Here is a 20,039-nt window from a genome sequence, read left to right on the forward strand (position 1 = left end):
ATACTGTGTGTAACCCATTCAGAATTAGAGCTGTTAGTCACTTGAACGTGTGTTGTACAATCCTCTGAGAAAGATCCCAGAAATACCATGTAAACTAATAACTTTCTGTAGTATAAATGTCTAAAACATACGGAAGTCGGTTAGGATCAATTTCGAAGGAGAAAATACAGTAACTAACGCGTTATATCGCAGAAAAAAACGCGTTTGACGCAAAACTAGCGCGTTATATCAAGGAAATAACGTGCTTATTGCATTTAAAAGTCAAAATTTCTAGGAGAAATCACAAGATAAGTAATACAACACTAGACTATTTTGATCAAGGAAGCACTGCTAATGTCAATATGTGCACTGCAACTTTAAGTGAATCTTGAATAAAAAGAGAGTTAGTAAGAATGCACACATATCTGACCAACCAATACCTGGCATGTCCCGAAACGTCAAGAGTACACCTCTTAACAAAGACAACAACACTAAAATGTCCCAAACTTCCTTTTATTTACTGGCGGGAAATGGGTCGATCCGGCATTACTAGTTATATATACACTGTATATAAGCTTTGTGAGCTTTCGATCAGAGAACCAACACACGTTCGCTGTTTACGACATAAGATTTATCTTGTATATAACAACACTAATCAGTGTATGGAATTCCTAATAAGATAAAAGAAGGCATTATTCCAATTTGGTTTGGTTTATTTTCTTAAATACCCTATTAACAGCCAGGGCCATTTAAGGACGTGCCAGGTTTTGGAGGTGGAGGAAAGGCGGAGTACCCGGAGAAAAACCACCGGCCAACGGTCAGTACCTAGCAACTGCCCCATGTAGGTTTCGGATTCGCAACCTAGAGGTGGAGGGCTAATGATACTGTTGGGACACCTTAACCACTCTGCCACCGCATTATTCCGAATTCTTAACAACGCTTACGTAATATCTCAATATCTCATAGAGATATTACGTGTATTATCGTGTACGTGTACATGATAAGTAGTTCACCTTGTACAAAGTGTTTGATGGTTTGTTGCAGCGTTTATCTATCCATCAATGCCTCCTTTCAATAATAAATAAATAATTATATCACCCTGGTCCGTTTCACCCAGTAGTTTTATTGTAATTACTCATTGGCATCAGTTGTACAAACACTGAATGTCGTAAAGGCCAAATATGTAATAAAAAGTTTTACATTATTTAACGAGCAATGACCTCTAGATAATAATTGGGTATTACAGTGTACATTGTCATACATATACAAGCAGTGCAAGTTTCAAACTCAAAAGATTTTAAAGTATCACGATAAGTTGTTTCATACTCGAAAATATTGAATTTGGTTATTCAACATGCTATTGAATTTACTTTCTCTATCTTGACATTTGAGTTTATGACTAAATTCTTATCACATGTTTTGCTATCACCTAAACATGTCGACGTTTATTTGGCAATAAAGTTAGTCAGATAAATTGTCGACAAACTGATATCTCTCACAAGTAGGGGTCCAGTTACGTCTCATCGTTATAATCTGATAATAGGAAACCGTTCCATTGACTTATTTAACTAATTGACGATATTACTTGAAAGCTTCTCGTAATAACGCGATATAACGTGATAGTTTCTACGCGATAAAACTTGATAGATTCGCGTAATAACGCTGTAGCCCTTGGGCGCTCGGGACATGTATGTGTCAACTACATGTACGCCCCGTGCGTTCAAGGACTCTTGTCAAACGTCATCGTGTGAGAGAGGTTTGATTGGATGAGAGTGTTGCACGGACTTTTTGTCCTGTCCCCCGCTCCCTGTTTATTCTCCAGCATGCCAACGGAGAGTACAGACGACTAACCCTGGTAAGTCTGTCTTTATGTAAATTTCATAAATGTAACTTTAATATATCTACATAACATAGTCGTAACCGTGGTCGCGTAGTGCACCATTGTCGTGTAATTATACTGTAATTGTTCCGGTCAATGTTCTACGATCATGTTATATATGTTGTAGGTCTTTATATAATAAAAGAATCCTGAACCCTGGTATTTCTATCAATACGAATACCAAAGATTACAAATGGGGCCCAACGTGTGGCCAATGTAACATAGCGCATGATTAATTAAATTTAAATCACTACCTCCGCTAGGAATCAAACACGCGACCTCTGGCTTACTAATCTTACGCTCATCCGATCGAGTATATTGCAGATAGTATTTACCAGGGTTACAACGCTTAATACATATATTTGTACGAAAATGATCCTTCACGGGTTTCGCAAAAACGGCTTGATGTAAGTCATAAAAAAGGGATTACGCACATTATTCTTCACATACCAAATGCCATATCAATCTTACTGAACTCATGCATGTTTAGTAGTATTATCTGTATTTATCCTGTTCTCAGAGACATACATTGTATTTCAGGTTCATGTTGCTGGGATGCTGCATGTTGATGACATTTTACAGTTTAAAGCGATACTTCAATGCTGATAACCGGGAAATAAACGGGAATACTTTTGTTTTCGGAAGAGAAGTATCCTCCAGTCAGACCCAGTACAAGCAGAGTGTCAATCATATAGCATTTATAAAATTACCTAAGGCCGGCAGTACCACTGTTCAGAATATATTTCTTCGGTATGGCGACGAAAAGAATCTCACGTTTGCTCTGCCGAGTATTCGTAAAGCAGGTGGTTCTTCGTTGACGTCACGTTTCTTCTTTCCGCCACCCGAAAATGGAGTTTATGATATAACGTGTACACATATTAGGTACAACAGAAGAGAATTTAGCCGTCTTTTACCCAAAGATACTAAATACATAGGAACTGTAAGAGAGCCATTTAGCCATTTCAGTTCCAAAATTAGATTCCTTCGTCCAAAAAGCGTGCTAGGTATACCGGGAGAAAATCCGGTCTTAGAATATTTGAAAAAAGAAGCAAAACACCGGAATTCATCGGGCCGTTATGATTATCTGTGCAATGGAATGTCTTTCTATTACGGGTTTTCAGGAAATCTATTTTTGAAGAAGAATGACGCCGATATAGAGAAGAATTTACGCCGACTCGGAAATGAAATGGACATGATTTTGGTTTTGGAATATCTTGATGAATCCGTTGTGTTGATGCGAAGAATGTTAAACTGGGATCTCAGACATGTCTTATATACTAAACTTCGTGTTAACAAAGAAGAAGATCCTAGATTGAAGTTTGGATCAGAAGAGGCAAAACTTCATAAAAGCTGTGCATATTTAGATGATCTTTTGTATGAATTCTTTGTTCACAAATTGAAGGAACTGATAAAAAGACAACAATCTGATTTTTATGATGAACTGGCTTACTTCAGGAAAGTTAGACTAAAGTATGATCAATTTTGTTTGTCTTCAATATCAAATGACCAACAAAACACCGAGATGACATTCGAAGGTAGTCCATGGAACAAACCATTTATTGTTACAGGAGAACACTGTAAAAAACAATACATTCATGATGTTGTGTATATAGACATACTGAAAAAGAAACAGCATTTACATCCACTACTTTGAAGAGGAAGTAATTGTTTTGAAAGAATGTCAACAGGGACTAAATCTCTTGGAGTACCGCCTGATTTGAGGGGATCTAATAAACATATTAAAACATCCTAGATTGCCTAAAAGCACAACTTGTTGATTAAGAGGTCGTTAGTTCTTTTTTGAAAAACACTTATCATATATATATATATATAGAGACATCTATTTACGTCCTGTGCTTGTAATCATTGAAAGTTTACCACAGGATGATTTTTATACATATGCTGCATTCAATTTTATGTTTTACTTGTATCTAGCCCGATTTTGTCACCAGTGTTAAACGAGGGTATTATAACTAAATGAATGTTTTTTGGTTAAATATATATATCTCATATACCTGTATGTGTAAGGTAGGTGTTGTGTCACGTCCGATTTATTTTATCTGTAACAAAATCTTTAAGACACTAGAGCTCGGACTAGATCACATGCTATACAAGGTCAATCATTATTTCGATAAATCTAAATACAAAAAAAATTACACTAAATCGTAGACAAAGTGATAAATAAGTATTTGTCATAAAGTGGCTCAAGGGGTTTCATAAAACCTCGTTCATTTGGAGAAGTTATAGGTCGCTGAATACTGTCTACACAAACGAGAAAATATTAATTCATTATTAACAGCTACGTGTCAGGCTGTAGGGAACAACCAACCAATTGAAAAAAATAGATTTTTGAAACAGCCCCTGTGTATAGAAAGTTGAGCCAAGGATAAAATGTCTGGCAGCCACTGATTGGTCAGTATGTTATGAAGCGAGAAAATAGATATGTAGCCTGATATGTAACTATCAATAATAAATGTTGATACTAATTTCGTAAGTCCGATTGATTTTTCCCCCAAAAGTTCAGGTAATAATAATTAACAGGTAAACATTTAAGATTTTTGAGAATTTTTACTGCGAAATTCACCCTTTTTCAAAATGGCTACCCTGGAGAAAATTTGAGCTGAAGGACCCAACTTTTTTTTTTGATTAGGTGTTATATCAGACCCTAAACTTTTGTTATAAACCATACTTGTCATATTGAATTCAAGAATTTGAATGAAATACTCCAAAACGTTAACACTTAAGTATATGGGAAAACAATTGGTTGGTTGGTCTCTGTAGCCACGTGGTACATTTTTATAGTGTATATAAAAGATTAGTTTACACTTTGAAAGCCCGGATACTTGAGATGAATCTGGACGGACCTACAAAGGATATTAATAATCGTCGCTAAACTTTTATCATCGACGCAATGCCCATCCTTATTATTATATAATGTGTATTTATCCATATTCTCATTGGTTAAATCGCTAACACGTGACTTTTGATAAATAGCGATATTAACTGGTTTCCAAAGCAAAACCAGTTAATATAAAAAAAAAACAATTAATAACACCTCCGCTAAAAATAGATTCTGGAAATACCCTACCGGAAGTTACGTAATACCATAGCAACGCATAGGAAATGGCTGCGTCTGCTGTTTCGCCGGATTCGAGTCCTAAAAAAAATGCGGTTTGCGTCTCTAAACGTTGAGAACATTAACAAGTTAATGACAGAAAAGGATTCCATAAACACAAGAAGAGCGACAGACTCGGCTGTAAAATTTGTTAAGGAATATTTAAAAGAAAAGAACGTGGCAGAGGACGTTGAGTCTTTGGACTTTGAGTTGAGTACGTTTATCATTTCATCATATATACTTTGATTATATAATAAAACAGTTATGGACTTTTTACATGGTTAATATGCTCTGCTATATGGTGGTGCTGTCCGTTTTATAGGCTGTTTCTGGAGGTTTGGGGGTAGCACTCAAGCAGGAGGCTCTTCCAAAGAATTGTTTGTGTTTGGGTTGGTTTGCTTTTTTGGGAGCATCTGGGCCGCAGGCAGACTGGTCCGCAAATACGTCGATCGAAGAGCTGTTCATCGATATAATACCGGTTGTCGACTGACTTGTTGCACAATGTCCTGACCTTAGGAAACGAAACATTCAGGGTATAGTTACCCCTTGATTATTATTCCCATTTTACACACAGGACAGTCAGGATAGGAGGCAACATGATGTCCTTCACAATTGATGCAACGTTTGCCAACATTGTTAGATTGGTCATAGTCCAAATGTGGTAACTAATTAAACAAAAAAACATTTGGACATTAAGATAATTTATGAACAACATTCTGAGATTGAGGGGGAGTGTTAAGATATCTCAAATTTCTGATAGATTTTGCAGCAAAAATAATTGAAAGGTTATTACATTTGATTTACCTTCCAACACCATAACAATTCCCTCGCGTACCAACCAGAAACACGTGCAATTATGTTTTCACCATATTATTTCTAGCATGTTCTTGAAAAAGAAGTTGCACAGCATAATAGGCATGCGCAATTATGTTTTTTTTTGAAAAGCGGGTAAAAAAACTCTTACAATAACCAGTGTAACAATAGTCACAGACGTTTTAGTTAATTTTTATTTGCAAGAATCTTCAGAGTCCATACCCCAGTACACTATGTTAGACGGGATCAATTTATAATACATATAACTTTCGTTTGTGTGAGGTACATTTCTCTCTGAATTGTTGTAATAGGCACCCAATGAAACCTCCTGAGCTTGATTCACATCTGGCGCAGGTATTACATCAACATTAGATACTGCTAAGGCTCTCAACACGGGTCGAATATGATAATTAACAGCGAATAAGATAAGTATAGGATATTGGTTTCATATACTGAGCTGATGACCCTATTATTCATTTAACATGTTTCGTCTTAGACAAAAAGCTTGATTTAATTATGTTTGTGTTTACTTACTATCTGAATAACACCACAGTGGGACTACAGTAGTTCATACCGCTACATTTTTACAATACATGTCATTTAATCATACATACTTTTAAATAAATCATGGCCCCGTTGTTCAGATATTTACCGGTATCTAGTTCTTAATACAGATACACTATTTCGAACCCATTTGAATCAATATTTGCACACTCCGTGCATTTACTTTAAGAGCAATCACAAGTAGAATAACGAACACATTGTGCGGTAATGTCCTTTGGTAAGTCCAAAGAACAACAGACGGCTCAAAAACTGCTAAACATTCTATCATATCTATATCTTGAAAAACTAAGAAACTGGTATGTTTATTCTAATGTTATTTTTACGTAAGGAAAGAATAAAAGATGTTCGTAAAAGTGTGTAAAATTTATCAAAATATACAAAAATAAAGTAACAAAGCTAGGGAAAAGCAATCACCGTAAAATGACAGTTTAATATAATTTTGTCAATTCACTGTACATAAGGCCTATAGGGAATACGCCATTGTTTTCAAGGTTCTACTTACGACGTATGAGAAGATGATAAATAATAAAAGTAAATTATTAAGGTTATGGTATTGATCCGCTGACCTGCTATTTTGTTATATAAAAAGAGGCATATATAAGATGTGGAAAGAAAAGCTAAACATGTAAGATGATCAAATTAGGGATATCACTGCCATTGCTTTCGATGTTTACCAAACAATATGGCTTTGTTTGTAGTTTCCCTCTATACGTGCAAACAACACGGCAGATGCTAGTCATCGTGAGGTGAACCAGATGACGCGTCGGACCATGTGAACCCCTAGTTCTTTCATTTTGTATAGTCCTTTACCCCAGAATGCTACAAAACGCAATATCAGTTATATTGGTCTCTTGGTAATCAAGACGCCGGACAAAAAGGCGCTCGTAAAAAAAATAACTGAGTCTCTGTCCTACATTCTTTAAAACATAATCATGTAAATATTCTGAAGACAACAATCAAATTCAAAAGGGACGTAACCCTTTTATTTGCAGCTCTGAGACGAAGAGTCACTGTTCTGACGTATTTACTGCACACCAAGAGGACACATGGTTTTAAATTAACAGCACCAAACAGTGTTGGTTTACTTTGATTTAAAGATTGATGTATGGGACTGCATTCCTCAAGCTGATTTAGTAAAATATAAAGTTGATCAGGGTCTATTTCGGCATGATCTCGCAGCTCTCCAACATCAACGCGCCCAGCCCATGCTCCGGGTTTTGTAGACAATGTTTTTGTTAGCACTGTCTTTGAGAAATCTGTCTGTTTTTCAACTTATACATCAATAAATCTCATGTTAGTAGTACTAGGATCACGGTGGTCAGTGGGAGCAACAGGGATGACGTCTGCTACTGACTGGGGAACACATTGTCAACATAGGTATTTTCAAGGTTTTCAATTTGATCAATTGTTGACAATAACGTATTTGTCCGTATAAACAATGTCACAAGCATGGCATAAGGTGTCAAAACGAATAAAAACCAGCATTACAAACTTATAAACATGTATTTCCATCAAGCAAGGTATACACAAAGCAAATACAAAACACTGTCACAACACTCTTTCGCACACACCTAACAACATATATGCCCTAGGTTTACAACTGCTTCACCAAACTTAATCAAAAATTCGTTCTACACAGATTCTAGTTTCAATATAGTCCCTGCACAGGCTTCCAACATATTCCAAAAGTGTTATAAATGATATGCTTGTTTGGTCTCCGCGGTTACCGAAACTTTCCAAAAAAAAAGGTTCAGGTTGAATTATAGCTCAATCGTCTAAGGATGACATCAAAATAACAGTCACGGCAGAACCGATGCCATATTGTACCTTATCAATAGTGCTCAGCATCTCTAACGATTGACATCCCATCCAGAAATACATTATTACCAGTGTTCTCACTATAATACGGAAGCCGAATAGGACTATTGAAAAACAAATAACTTATATGGTATCATGAACAAATAAATAAAAAATCTCGTATATACGAGTTTCTTTCTCGTATATACGAGTTTATTTCTCGTAATAACGACATTATTTCTCGTATGTACGAGTTTATTTCTCGTATATACGAGATTATTTCTCGTAATAACGACATTATTTCTCGTATATACGAGATTATTTCTCGTATACACGAGTTTCTTTCTCGTAATAACGCGTTTATTTCTCGTATAACATGTAACAGTGTGCTCCATCATGAAACCGGACGTAATTTAGTACAACTCTACGGAATGACAGTTGTTACAAGGTACTAACATTATGTAGCTACTATAATAAAATCGAGTTTCCTTCTTCTGTGGTTGATACTTTATTAACTGTATATACATCATATATACATTCATGTGTACTGGTCAGTCCTGTCCTGTCCCGTCCCGTCCCGGGCGAAAGCCCGGAACAGAACATAGATGTTGTTACTCTGACTCCCAGGTAGTCTGACGCCGTTAACAGGTATAAGGTGTTCCAGTTGGACATCAGTTCTTGACCTTTAACTATTACATAAAATTAGTACATGGTCTTATACGAAATGGCTAGCCAACGGATTAAAGGTACTTAGGAAGGTCAATAGATAACTACATAAGTAAATCAATCAATATACGTTTGCTAGATAACACAAGGGTCACACGGATCCAAAGGACTGGTTATTAATAAGTTAATCAATACGCTTTGGCCAGGTAAACACATGGGTTACACCCAAGGGTCAGGCAAATAATATATTCATCAATTTTACTTATTACATTACTATATCACACTACATGTTTTAAGTCTTTATATTTAATAAATACATCTAGTGACGCTGTCTTCGACAGTGTGACCAGTAGCAACACAGACATGTCTGAAAGGCCGTTCATGTCAAAAACGAGTGCCATTTAACGCGTTAAACATAACATTTAAAATTTAACGAGTCCTTTAAATACCTATAACAAGGTATTCGATTGTTTCTGTTATGTTAGTCATTTTAACGCGTTAAAACAAAAGCTACGACTTTAAACGCGTTAAACGAACAAAATTAAACGCGTTAAAATTCCAAGAAAACATCGTGTTAAGATTTACCGCGTTAAATGTGTTTAATACATTAAATGCTAACGCGTTAAATGTATCTCGTTTTTGACATGAACGGCCTTTTTTAGAATACGATCTGGAAATGAGATTTGAGGTTGATGACTTTGGCGAATATTGTCGACAAGAAGTCGGAATCCAACAATATAAGTTTAAGCTTTTAAGAAAATTAAATTTTAGCGAAATGGACTCTGAAAATGACCGCTTGGATAACACAGACTGATGTAGGCCTACAGATGGATGTTATACACGATCCAATAATCAGTCAATCACCAATACACAAAATATAAATGTATTTACCATTCCTTACTCTTTACTATAAAAAGGAACACCGCATCAACATTAGTATTTTTTGTAAAAAATATGTCATTTTATTCGCAAATTAATATTCAAATAAACATACCAACAAAACAACAGTTCTGGATACTCTAGTTGGTGTGACAAGACGATACACACGTACAGTAAAGTTATGCATTGTATTCTATACAAAACCCCGCGCATGAAGGACACTACTTTCAAAAAGTAAAAAAAGTAATGTATTATATAGATTCATAGTGTGATCTACAATAGACTTAATCTCTCCCGTATGAAAACCAGTGTTGGAACCTACAACGTTCTTCTATAAATACAGATCAATTTTAGACAATTCTTCAAGTGGATTTCCAACGTATCCATTGCTGTTTTGGTTAGTAAGAATTCAAATTCTTCGGCATTTATTTCACATCATGTATGAATTGCATTTTAAACTTCTATTACTAGAAGTATTATAAGCGAAAAATATATTTGTGTGCAACAAACCTCATAATAAAGGATATAATATCAATGTAAGTCGTTACATATGTTGTAACGGCCCGTTATAATAGAACATTATTCTAACGTTATACATGCTATATACGACCCGTTATAAGATGATACGTATTTGGCCGTTATAATAGAAAATAAGTAAGATGTTACATGTTGTATACTGCCAGTTTTAAAAGAAAATTATGTCCCTGGTTTCGGTAGCACTTGTTATTAACTTATTCACAAATATTACTCAAAACGTTTATCCAGCACTTTGGTCTAAGTTGTGTAAATTGAAGGCACGTTTTCACGTTTGTTTCTATATATTTTCTTTCTGGCGGCTCTGATTCCTTTAAACCTGTAACGCCACTGGTCATAGGTTACCGAAACGAGGTCAACGACTTTGGGCTTCAGGTGTGTTCTCGAGAAAAATCGCAATAACTCTAAAACTAAAGTCGTCATCAAAGTCGCACTTTCAGCATTTTTAGTTTCATCCTAAATTATAAGCTAAATATAGCAAATCGTTCCGGGTACACTAGCTTATTACGACGAACAACGTACTTAAAAGTAGTCTTCGCAACTTTTATATATCACACTAGCGACTTAAATGAAGCTTCTATATCATGATATCGTTTTCATCATATCAGTTAAGCTGTTATGTGAATTAATTTATGTAAATTTGGTGATAACCGAATTTCCATATCGCGATAACAAGAAAAAAGAACTCGCAAGTTAGATAGTTCAAACCAGAAAGAATCCCGTATGTACGAGAAATAAACTCGTATATACGAGAAATAATCCCGTATATACGAGAAAGAAACTCTTATATACGAGAAATAAACTCGTATATACGAGAAAGAAAGTCGTATATACGAGAAATAATCTCGTATATACGAGAAAGAAACTCGTTTATACGAAAAATAAACTCGTATATACGAGAAATAAACTCGTATATACGAGAAAGAAACTCGTATATACGAGAAATAAACTCGTATATACGAGAAATAAACTCGTATATACGAGAAATAATCCCGTATATACGAGAAAGAAACTCGTATATACGAGAAATAATCCCGTATATACGAGAAAGAAAGTCGTATATACGAGAAATAATCTCGTATATACGAGAAAGAAACTCGTTTATACGAAAAATAATCTCGTATATACGAGAAATAAACTCGTATATACGAGAAATACTCTCGTATATATACGAGAAAGCAACTCGTATATACGAGAAAGAAACTCGTATATACGAGAAATAATCTCGTATATACGAGAAATAAACTCGTATATACGAGAAAGAAACTCGTATATACGAGAAATAAACTCGTATATACGAGAAATAATCTCGTATATATACGAGAAAGCAACTCGTATATACGAGAAATAATCTCGTATATACGAGAAAGAAACTCGTATATACGAGATTTTTTATTTATTTTTTAATGATACCAACAAATTTTATTATTTTTTTCATTGGTCCTATTCGGCTTCCGTACTATAACTGTCACTCTCAATATGGTGATAAATGGGCCAGCTTGGTAGCTGATATATCAGCTTACTACTGTGCCACCCGCCCATCAGGTGGGTGGTCGAGCGGCACAGTGGTAACACACTTGCCTTTCACATAGGAGGCCGGGGTTCGATTCCCCGATCGAACGTGAAGAGATATGTGGTCACCTGCCCGACCACGTGGGTTTTCCCCGGGTACTCCGGTTTCCTCGCACACTAAGACCCTCCGCGTGCTTCCATCCGGGTCAACCAGCGTGATTAGTATAAGTTAATATAACATGTTTCACAATTGTTGTAAAATAAATAAAGTCAATTTTTTTTTACAAAAGATATCACCTGATAAATAACACTATAGTATTTATTCTGTTCTCAAAGAAATACATTGTATTGCAGGGTAACGTTGGTGGGATGCTGCATTTTGTTGACGTTGTACAGTATAAGGCGTAACGTCAGGATACTAAATTGGACTGAGTTTTTTGACGGAAGTGAAGTGTCGTCTAGTCCGACTCACTACAACGTGACAGGCAACCCTGTCAATCATATAGCCTTTATAAAGTTACCTAAGGCCGGTAGTACCACGGTTCAGAATATATTTCTTCGTTATGGCGACGAAAAGAATCTCACTTTTGCCCTGCCAAGCATTCGTCCAGCAGGTGGTTCTTCGTTGACGTCACGTTTCTTCTTTCCGCCACCCGAAAATGGAGTTTATGATATAACGTGTACACATATTAGGTACAACAGAAGAGAATTTAGCCGTCTTTTACCCAAAGATACTAAATACATAGGAACTGTAAGAGAGCCATTTAGCCATTTCAGTTCCAAAATAAGATTCCTTCATCCAAAAAGCGTGCTAGGTATACCGGGAGAAAATCCGGTCTTAGAATATTTGAAAAAAGAAGAAAAACACCGGAATTCATCGGGTCGTTATGATCATCTGTGCAATGGAATGTCTTTCTATTACGGGTTTTCAGAAAATCTATTTTTGAAGAAGAATGACGCCGATATAGAGAAGAATTTACGCCGACTCGGAAATGAAATGGACATGATTTTGGTTTTGGAATATCTTGATGAATCCGTTGTGTTGATGCGAAGAATGTTAAACTGGGATCTCAGACATGTCTTATATACTAAACTTCGTGTTAACAAAGAAGAAGATCCTAGATTGAAGTTTGGATCAGAAGAGGCACAACATCATAAAAGCTGTGCACATTTAGATAATCTTTTGTATGAATTCTTTGTTCACAAATTGAAAGAACTTATAAAAAAGCAAAAATCTGATTTTATGATGAACTGGCTTACTTCAGGAAAGTTAGACTAATGTATGATAAGTTTTGTCTGTCTAAAATATCGAATGACCAACAAAACACCGAAATGACATTCGAAGGCAGTCCATGGAACAAACCATTTGTTGTTACAGGAGAACATTGCAAAAAACAATACATTCATGATATTGTGTATTTAGATATATTGAAAAAGAAACAACATTTACATTCTCTGCATTAAAGAGGAAGATTGTGTTTGCGTCAGAACCCGGATAACAGTGTTTAAATAACACTTCAAGTATAACGTATATATTATAAATAAGATATTACCACTGAGATTCACGACCGACCAGTGTTGTTCTTTAGCCATTATAACAAACTAAAGGTTATCATAGAAATTTGAAAGGTTGCTAAACAGCGAGATAACTGTAGGCTCAAAATTCGCAGGAAGTTGCTAACTCAGGTCGCTTCCGCAAATATTACCTGCCCTCCAGGTCCGGAGTAAGTACATTTCCATTTGTTTTGTTACCATTGTCTGATGGTAAAAAGCGACCAAATCTGGGTTATTATATTTTCACTTTACGACTTAAAATGTATTTGAAAGGAGTGGGGCCAATTTCGGCCTTTCAGCGGCAAAAAAAGAAAAAAAAAATCATTTTACAACCTCCCACTTTGACCAAACAATTTTCTATGAGCCATCTCAAAGTAGGATGTTTTGAACATATACAATATGCGGTTGATCTTAAATTATCTTCCTGTAAAATATTAGCCTTATCACTGATTGGCCGCAGTAAGGTTCGATTCGGCACGCCTCTTCAGATCAAGATATAATCTTAAGTGCTTATAATACATTTTTTCAGCAAAACTAACAGTATTGTTTGCCTTATCAAAAGAATGCTAAATTTTCTAGTTATGTTCAAACATTATATCTCTCTTATTAATATAATAATACACTCCGGAGGCGAGCTGTTAAGGTCATACCCGGATTCAAACAAATGACGAATACAAAATGTCTACAGGGACTAAATCTCTTTAACGTAACGCATGATGTGAGGGGATCTAATAAACCTCTTAAACATTTTTAAGATTAGATTTTTTTGTGATCCTAGATTAGAAGTCATTTGTACATTATTTTAAAAAAAATCAATTATATATAGAAATCTATATTCCTTGATGTTAATACATGACAGTTTACCAAAGGATGTTTCTAAAATGTTCTGCTGCAGTCAATTTTATGTTTACTTTAACTAGCCCATTTCCTTCACCAGCGTAAATCAAGGGTATATACGGACGGAATTGGACATCAATTTAGGACGTTTAGCAATGTCATACACAAACTGTACGTCCATCTTAAATTATGCTTTATCATATTTAACTTTTCATTCAATCTTTATTTCACTATTAAACCATTTTTGTTTTTCACAGATATCTTGGTCCCTAGGATATGTCTGATTCTAAGTTTCAGACTAGGGGGAGTTAAGCTAGTATTAGAATTTAGCTTGGTAATTCTTGATACAAAAACTAAGGGTCTGGTGGCCAGTCTAATATATTATTTTTGCTGATGTACAGTACTATTTTTGAATTATTATACAAATTATTATTATATAACCAGTATCACACTGAAATGTAGCAGGTCGCTTTGAGCCGGGTCTGTTATTCAAGTTATCTACACCATGACTCCAACGCTTGAGTTCCAATTCATAATTAATTAGTCCATAAAACACCCTAAAATAACAAATAACAACAATAAGTAAAAGAGTTACAATCTCATAGTGGAATAATCCATCCCACAATAACACGACAGGTGTACGCACCTGACGCAACCGGAAGCATACGCTTAGAGCCTGAGATTCAAGAACACCTACTAACCCAGGCGTAATCATAGACGTTACAACTACTACTGAACTATGCACATTACAGATCTGACAAAGTAGCAAGTGCGTAACGCTTATACAAACAATGACAATTTCTCATGTACATGGATATTCTTAAAAATGATGCTACCAGCACAATATAAATGGAGCCATATAAAAAAAAAACCTACCTTGACGAAAAGGGCTCGACTCCCGGGGAGACAACCCGTACAATACTACAGCGCATATAAATGCTACAATAATAAAATAAACAATATTTACTTACATGTACTGGCACCGTATACTAACTACAATGTTTAATATAAAAGGCTATGACACCTCACACCTGGAGACAGCTACAGTCTCAGGACCCTCTCATTGGGCTGATACTACCTCTCGTCCGTCGCCAAGAACGTCCAAGTAAGAAGGCGGTTCCAAAGTATCCTGAGTGGGCTACTATTGTTAGGGTTTGGGACAGTTTGAAGCTGAAACGTGGAGTATTGTATCGATGCTTGCAGCAAGGAGATTCGACAATAGACCAACTTTTCGTTCCAAGTTCTATGAAAGACAGGGTTTTGACATGCTTACATGATGATGTCGGCCATCCTGGACGCGACCGGACATTGTCCTTGTTAAGAGATAAATTTTTCTGGCCGTGTTTGTCTAAGGATGTAAATGCTTGGATAAAGAAGTGTCCGCGGTGCGTGCTGCGCAAAACCCCTACCACAAAGCGGGTACCATTGGTTTCCATAGTTACGACACAGCCCATGGAACTGGTCTTTATAGATTACCTTACTCTAGAGACTTGCAAGGGTGGATATTCCTACGTACTAGTAGTGACGGATCACTTTACGCGATACGCTCAAGCTATTCCGACGCGGAACATGTCCGCTAGGACGACGGCTGATGCACTGTTAGCTTACATACAGCACTATGGTATACCACGTCGTTTCCACTCGGATCAGGGTGCTAATTTCTTTGGGGAGGTCATCCGCTATCTGTGCTTGTTGTTGGGGATTGAGAAGTCCAGGACCTCGCCATACCACCCCAGTGGTAACGGTACCTGCGAGCGTTTTAATCGGACATTGATGAATATGCTTGGGACTTTAGACGTGGACCAGAAGCGTGATTGGAAGCGTCAACTGGGACCTTTGGCCTTTGCATACAACTCTACTCGACATGACTCAACAGGTTACTCGCCGTTCCAGTTGATGTTTGGACGCCAGCCGCGGTTACCTGTTGATTTGGTTTTTGGATTGGGTGAGAGTGAGGCAGCCCCGAAGGTACTCCAGTATGTTAAGGATCTCAGGAAGCGGATGAGCCAGTCTTTTGAGCTAGCCAGCAGGAAGGCTAGGGATGCTCAGCAGCACCAGAAGGCCACCTATGACCTTAAGGCTCGTCACGCAGTCTTGGATATTGATGACCGAGTCTTGGTCAAGTTTTTAGCTTTCGAGGGGCGGCATAAATTGTGCAATCGATGGGAGTCTGATGTTTATATCGTCGTGGGACAGGACAATCCAGACATTCCAGTATATCGAGTAAGGAAGGAGGACGGTCACGGCAAGGAGAGGGTGTTGCACCGGAACCATCTACTCCCCATTGGATATCTGCCCATGGGGAATAAGGTTGAGATGGCTCGGCCATGTCCAACACCCCGGACAGGGATAACCCGGAGTCGGAGGTTGGAACCAGCTGTAGAGTCAGTCTCTGATCACCAGTCAACGAGTGATAGCGACGATGATTTTGATGACATGGGAGAAGATGTAGCAACCTACATCTCTAGGCCACCTATACCGGAAGGGAGTTCTTTTTCATCCGCAGACGACTCGAATTCGGATGATGATGATGATGATGATGATGGTGACGAGTTGGGTGAGGAAGAACCGGAAGCTGGAGTTCAACCTGAACATTTAGCAACGTCACCAGCCGATCCAGTCAACGCTCCGCTTACTCAGGATGTGCCACCAGCAGTACCAATTCCCACTCCAGTGCCTAGGAGATCTACAAGGGAAAGGAAGCCTCCGAGGTGGATGCCGTCTGGGGATTTTGTCTGTAAACAGGCATGTTTCCAACCCGAGATTGCTGAGTGGGAGAAGAAAGCTATGTTTTTAATTAACATTACTGCTGGAGATAAGTTTAATCGAATGTCTGATGTTGCCAGGGATACGTTGCTGCATATTTTGAAATCTTAGGTAGGGAGTTTGTATACCTGGGATATATCTGTGTTTTTATCATTATCAATTGTATCAATACATTGTACATTTTACTTGGTATTTTCCGTATGTTTGATGGAGTTTTTTGTGGAAGATGTGAACATCTTCTTTGAGAGCAGGGGAGGAAGGTGTACAATTTTGTGTATTTTTGATTTTTATTATCACGTTCATATTTTTTTTAACATGACGGTCATATAATATGTGCCTGCGAATTGTATTTTAAAGTTTTTTGTACATGGGTAGTTTTTTTTGTAAGAACATTGTGATGCTGGAAAGATGTGGACATCTTTCATACAAGGAGGGGAAAATGTAACAGTGTCATTATTTAATGACATTTGGGTATTATTTAGATTATCTATTTTTGTACTACTGTGTATTTACAGGCTCTGTATTTATCATATGTATATGTGTACGCAGTTGTACTGTATGCTATTTAAATGTAAACTTGTTTGACAGGTCAGAGTTATTTTTATAGTAGAGTGACCATGGGTCAATGCGCACCCGCACTTTTTAGGGTAGCGTCACTCCCGTACTAGGCACCGTTGTGAGTGGACGTGTATATGTTGCGTCTATATATTTAATGTAACAGAGAGCAGGATTAATTTAATTTAAATCACTGCCTCCGCTAGGGTTCGAACCCGGGACCGCTGGCTTACTAGTCTTACGCTCAACCGATCGAGCTAAAGAGAAGATCTCTCTAGCCGAGCGGTGTATTGCGGCTAGTATTGACCAGGATTACATACTCCCCCTCCAGGAAAGAACTCGTCCTCGAGTTTCCAGGGGTAACAGCGATGCTTTCGCAAGCAGCGATGAGTTTCATTCCCGAGTCCCTACATGGGCGCCAATTTAACAGAGCGCAGGATTGATTAAATTTAAATCACTGCCTCCGCAAGGGATCGAACCCGGGACCGCTGGCTTACTAGTCTTGCGCTCAACCGATCGAGCTAAAGAGAAGATCTCTCTAGCCGAGCGGTGTATTGCGGCTAGTATTTACCAGGGTTACACTTGCAATAATAGTTTTATAGCAAACTTTCAGAACTTCTTTCCAAAATACAATTTGTTTTTATAGTTCCTCCACTTTTTCAATACTAATATCTGCCAACATCTGTTTGTAAAAATATGATTCCATAATAAGGCTCCAACTAACTAAATTATTGTTCACTTGTCTAATCCAAGTTGTTTTGAGGGCAGTTAAGAAAGATATATATATGGTTAGGAAGTGATAGGAACAAATGATTGAACTGCGATACTATTAAACTTTTTTATAACATTTATTTTATCAATGGGTGTAAGTATTCTTCTATTCCACATAGGCTCAAGTTTTGAGAAGAGTAGGTATTTTCACTTAATTTTTTCTGCTAATCTATACTATCTAGGTCTTGGTATTTCTTTTCCTCTAATAGTGAGACCTTTTAATATTATCGTTATTTCTTAAAATTAAAATTTCTGCACATAAGATAGAAATGCAAGAAGAAATAGGGCCGCCCTGAAGACGACCTCGTTCGATATTGAAGAAATTTGATAAGTTCCGCAATAGTTCACTTTTCACTGTGAGTTGTCTTGAAAAATTGTTATCCTTTTCATAATGTAAGGACCAAAATTAAAAAGTTTTTGGGATAAAGTTCCTGGTCAAAGAATCGAAAGTGTTTTTGTTTTCAAAATCAATTAGAAGAAGTCCAGATAAATGTTGTCTACTGTATACTACATAAAATCATAAATCAAACGCGTGTTTCCCCTATGTATCTGCCGGGGATGAAGCCAGTTTGTTTGCTGCTTATTAATTTACGTATGCCAGTTTTAAATCTCTCAAAGCTATTGTACCTGATGCTAGAGTTATTAGTCCCCAGTTAGCTAATATGTTACGCGGTTTTTAACCTTTTGGGATGCAAGTTATTATTACGTTTTGAGTTATTGAAAGTTATGATGTACTGTAACTATGATTCAATGATAATAAAATAAACTGACATAACTGATTCCAAATAATTTTCAAAAATACAGTTGTGAAACCAGGAGAACCAGGACTTTTATTTTACATTTAATGTTATTTGACCATCCATATTCAATGATTCATAAGCAGCTCATTTGTATACATCGTAGGATTCCAAAAGTAGTTGCAGATAAACATGTTCAAATAATCGGGTTTCTTTGTATAAAGCTTTGTAATAATGTTAATTTACTTTTTAAATTTCTTTTCCGTTCGATATTGTTCTACCATCGATTTTACTAGTGTAGTTACTTGATTCTAAGAAGTATTTAGTAGTTTTTCTCCATCCTCGATCTTCTAATTCTTTCTGTTTAGTTTCAAGGTCGTTTAACACTGTGACATAAGTTTTTTCTAAATTTTTGACTTGATTTATTGGATTCTTTTCTCTTTCCTTTTATTCTTTTTCTTAATATGACTAGAGTACCAAATTGATTTAACACTAATTTCCATCAGTAATGTTTCTAAGAGTAATTGGTAAAAAAGAAAAAGAAAAAAAAAAAGCAATATCACTGAAATTATTTTAAAAAATGTTGTTTTACATTGGAATATCATACTGTAGTTTTATGTTATTTATTGTTGATTTAATGAGTGTTATATATTTCAAATCAAATAATAATGAATATCTGATTTTCCATTAACACTTCCTTGTCCTAAGTCGATGAAAAATAAATGTATAATAGAAAGAAAATGATCTGAGTGATAGCCTTGTTCAACTGCTTTCATTTCATTTCAACACATTTTATTGTGATAGAATAAATGTATTGGACAACAGGCAAGCCTATAAACGTCCTCTCCAAAAGGAACCACATATATACAGAGTAAAGTGAATAAAGTAAATATCATAGGCATAAGTATTATATAAAGAGAAATAGATTAAGGAATGTACGCATCAATGTATCACACCAATAATCACGGAGTAGAATGATAACTTTATAATGTAAAGTAGTATAATCAATTCTTTAAAAATGTAACCTTTATGATACAGACTTGCATACCTACATCCTACATGACACACACAACCTCACAAC

At 36.4% G+C, this 20,039-nt stretch overlaps 1 protein-coding gene across 1 annotated transcript; it reads left to right on the top strand.

The window, feature by feature from the left end:
• Nucleotides 1-2,230: 2,230 nt before the first annotated feature.
• Nucleotides 2,231-3,663, top strand: LOC117338598 (galactose-3-O-sulfotransferase 3-like). The gene is made up of 2 exons (XM_033899956.1): nucleotides 2,231-2,265; nucleotides 2,399-3,663. The coding sequence occupies exons 1-2, from the start codon at nucleotides 2,231-2,233 to the stop codon at nucleotides 3,510-3,512; spliced, it is 1,149 nt and encodes a 382-aa protein (XP_033755847.1). The 3' UTR covers nucleotides 3,513-3,663.
• Nucleotides 3,664-20,039: the final 16,376 nt, after the last annotated feature.

The sequence above is a fragment of the Pecten maximus genome, chromosome 11 (genome assembly GCF_902652985.1).
Source record: "Pecten maximus chromosome 11, xPecMax1.1, whole genome shotgun sequence".
Classification (NCBI taxonomy): Eukaryota; Metazoa; Mollusca; class Bivalvia; order Pectinida; family Pectinidae; genus Pecten; species Pecten maximus.

What these genes read in the sequence shown, in the direction of transcription:
- LOC117338598 (XM_033899956.1), top strand. Translation starts at nt 2,231, where the DNA reads ATGATCCTTCACGGGTTTCGCAAAAACGGCTTGAT. An exon ending in TTTCGCAAAAACGGCTTGAT is followed by an intron (nt 2,266 to 2,398) that starts GTAAGTCATAAA and finishes ATTGTATTTCAG; the next exon opens with GTTCATGTTGCTGGGATGCT.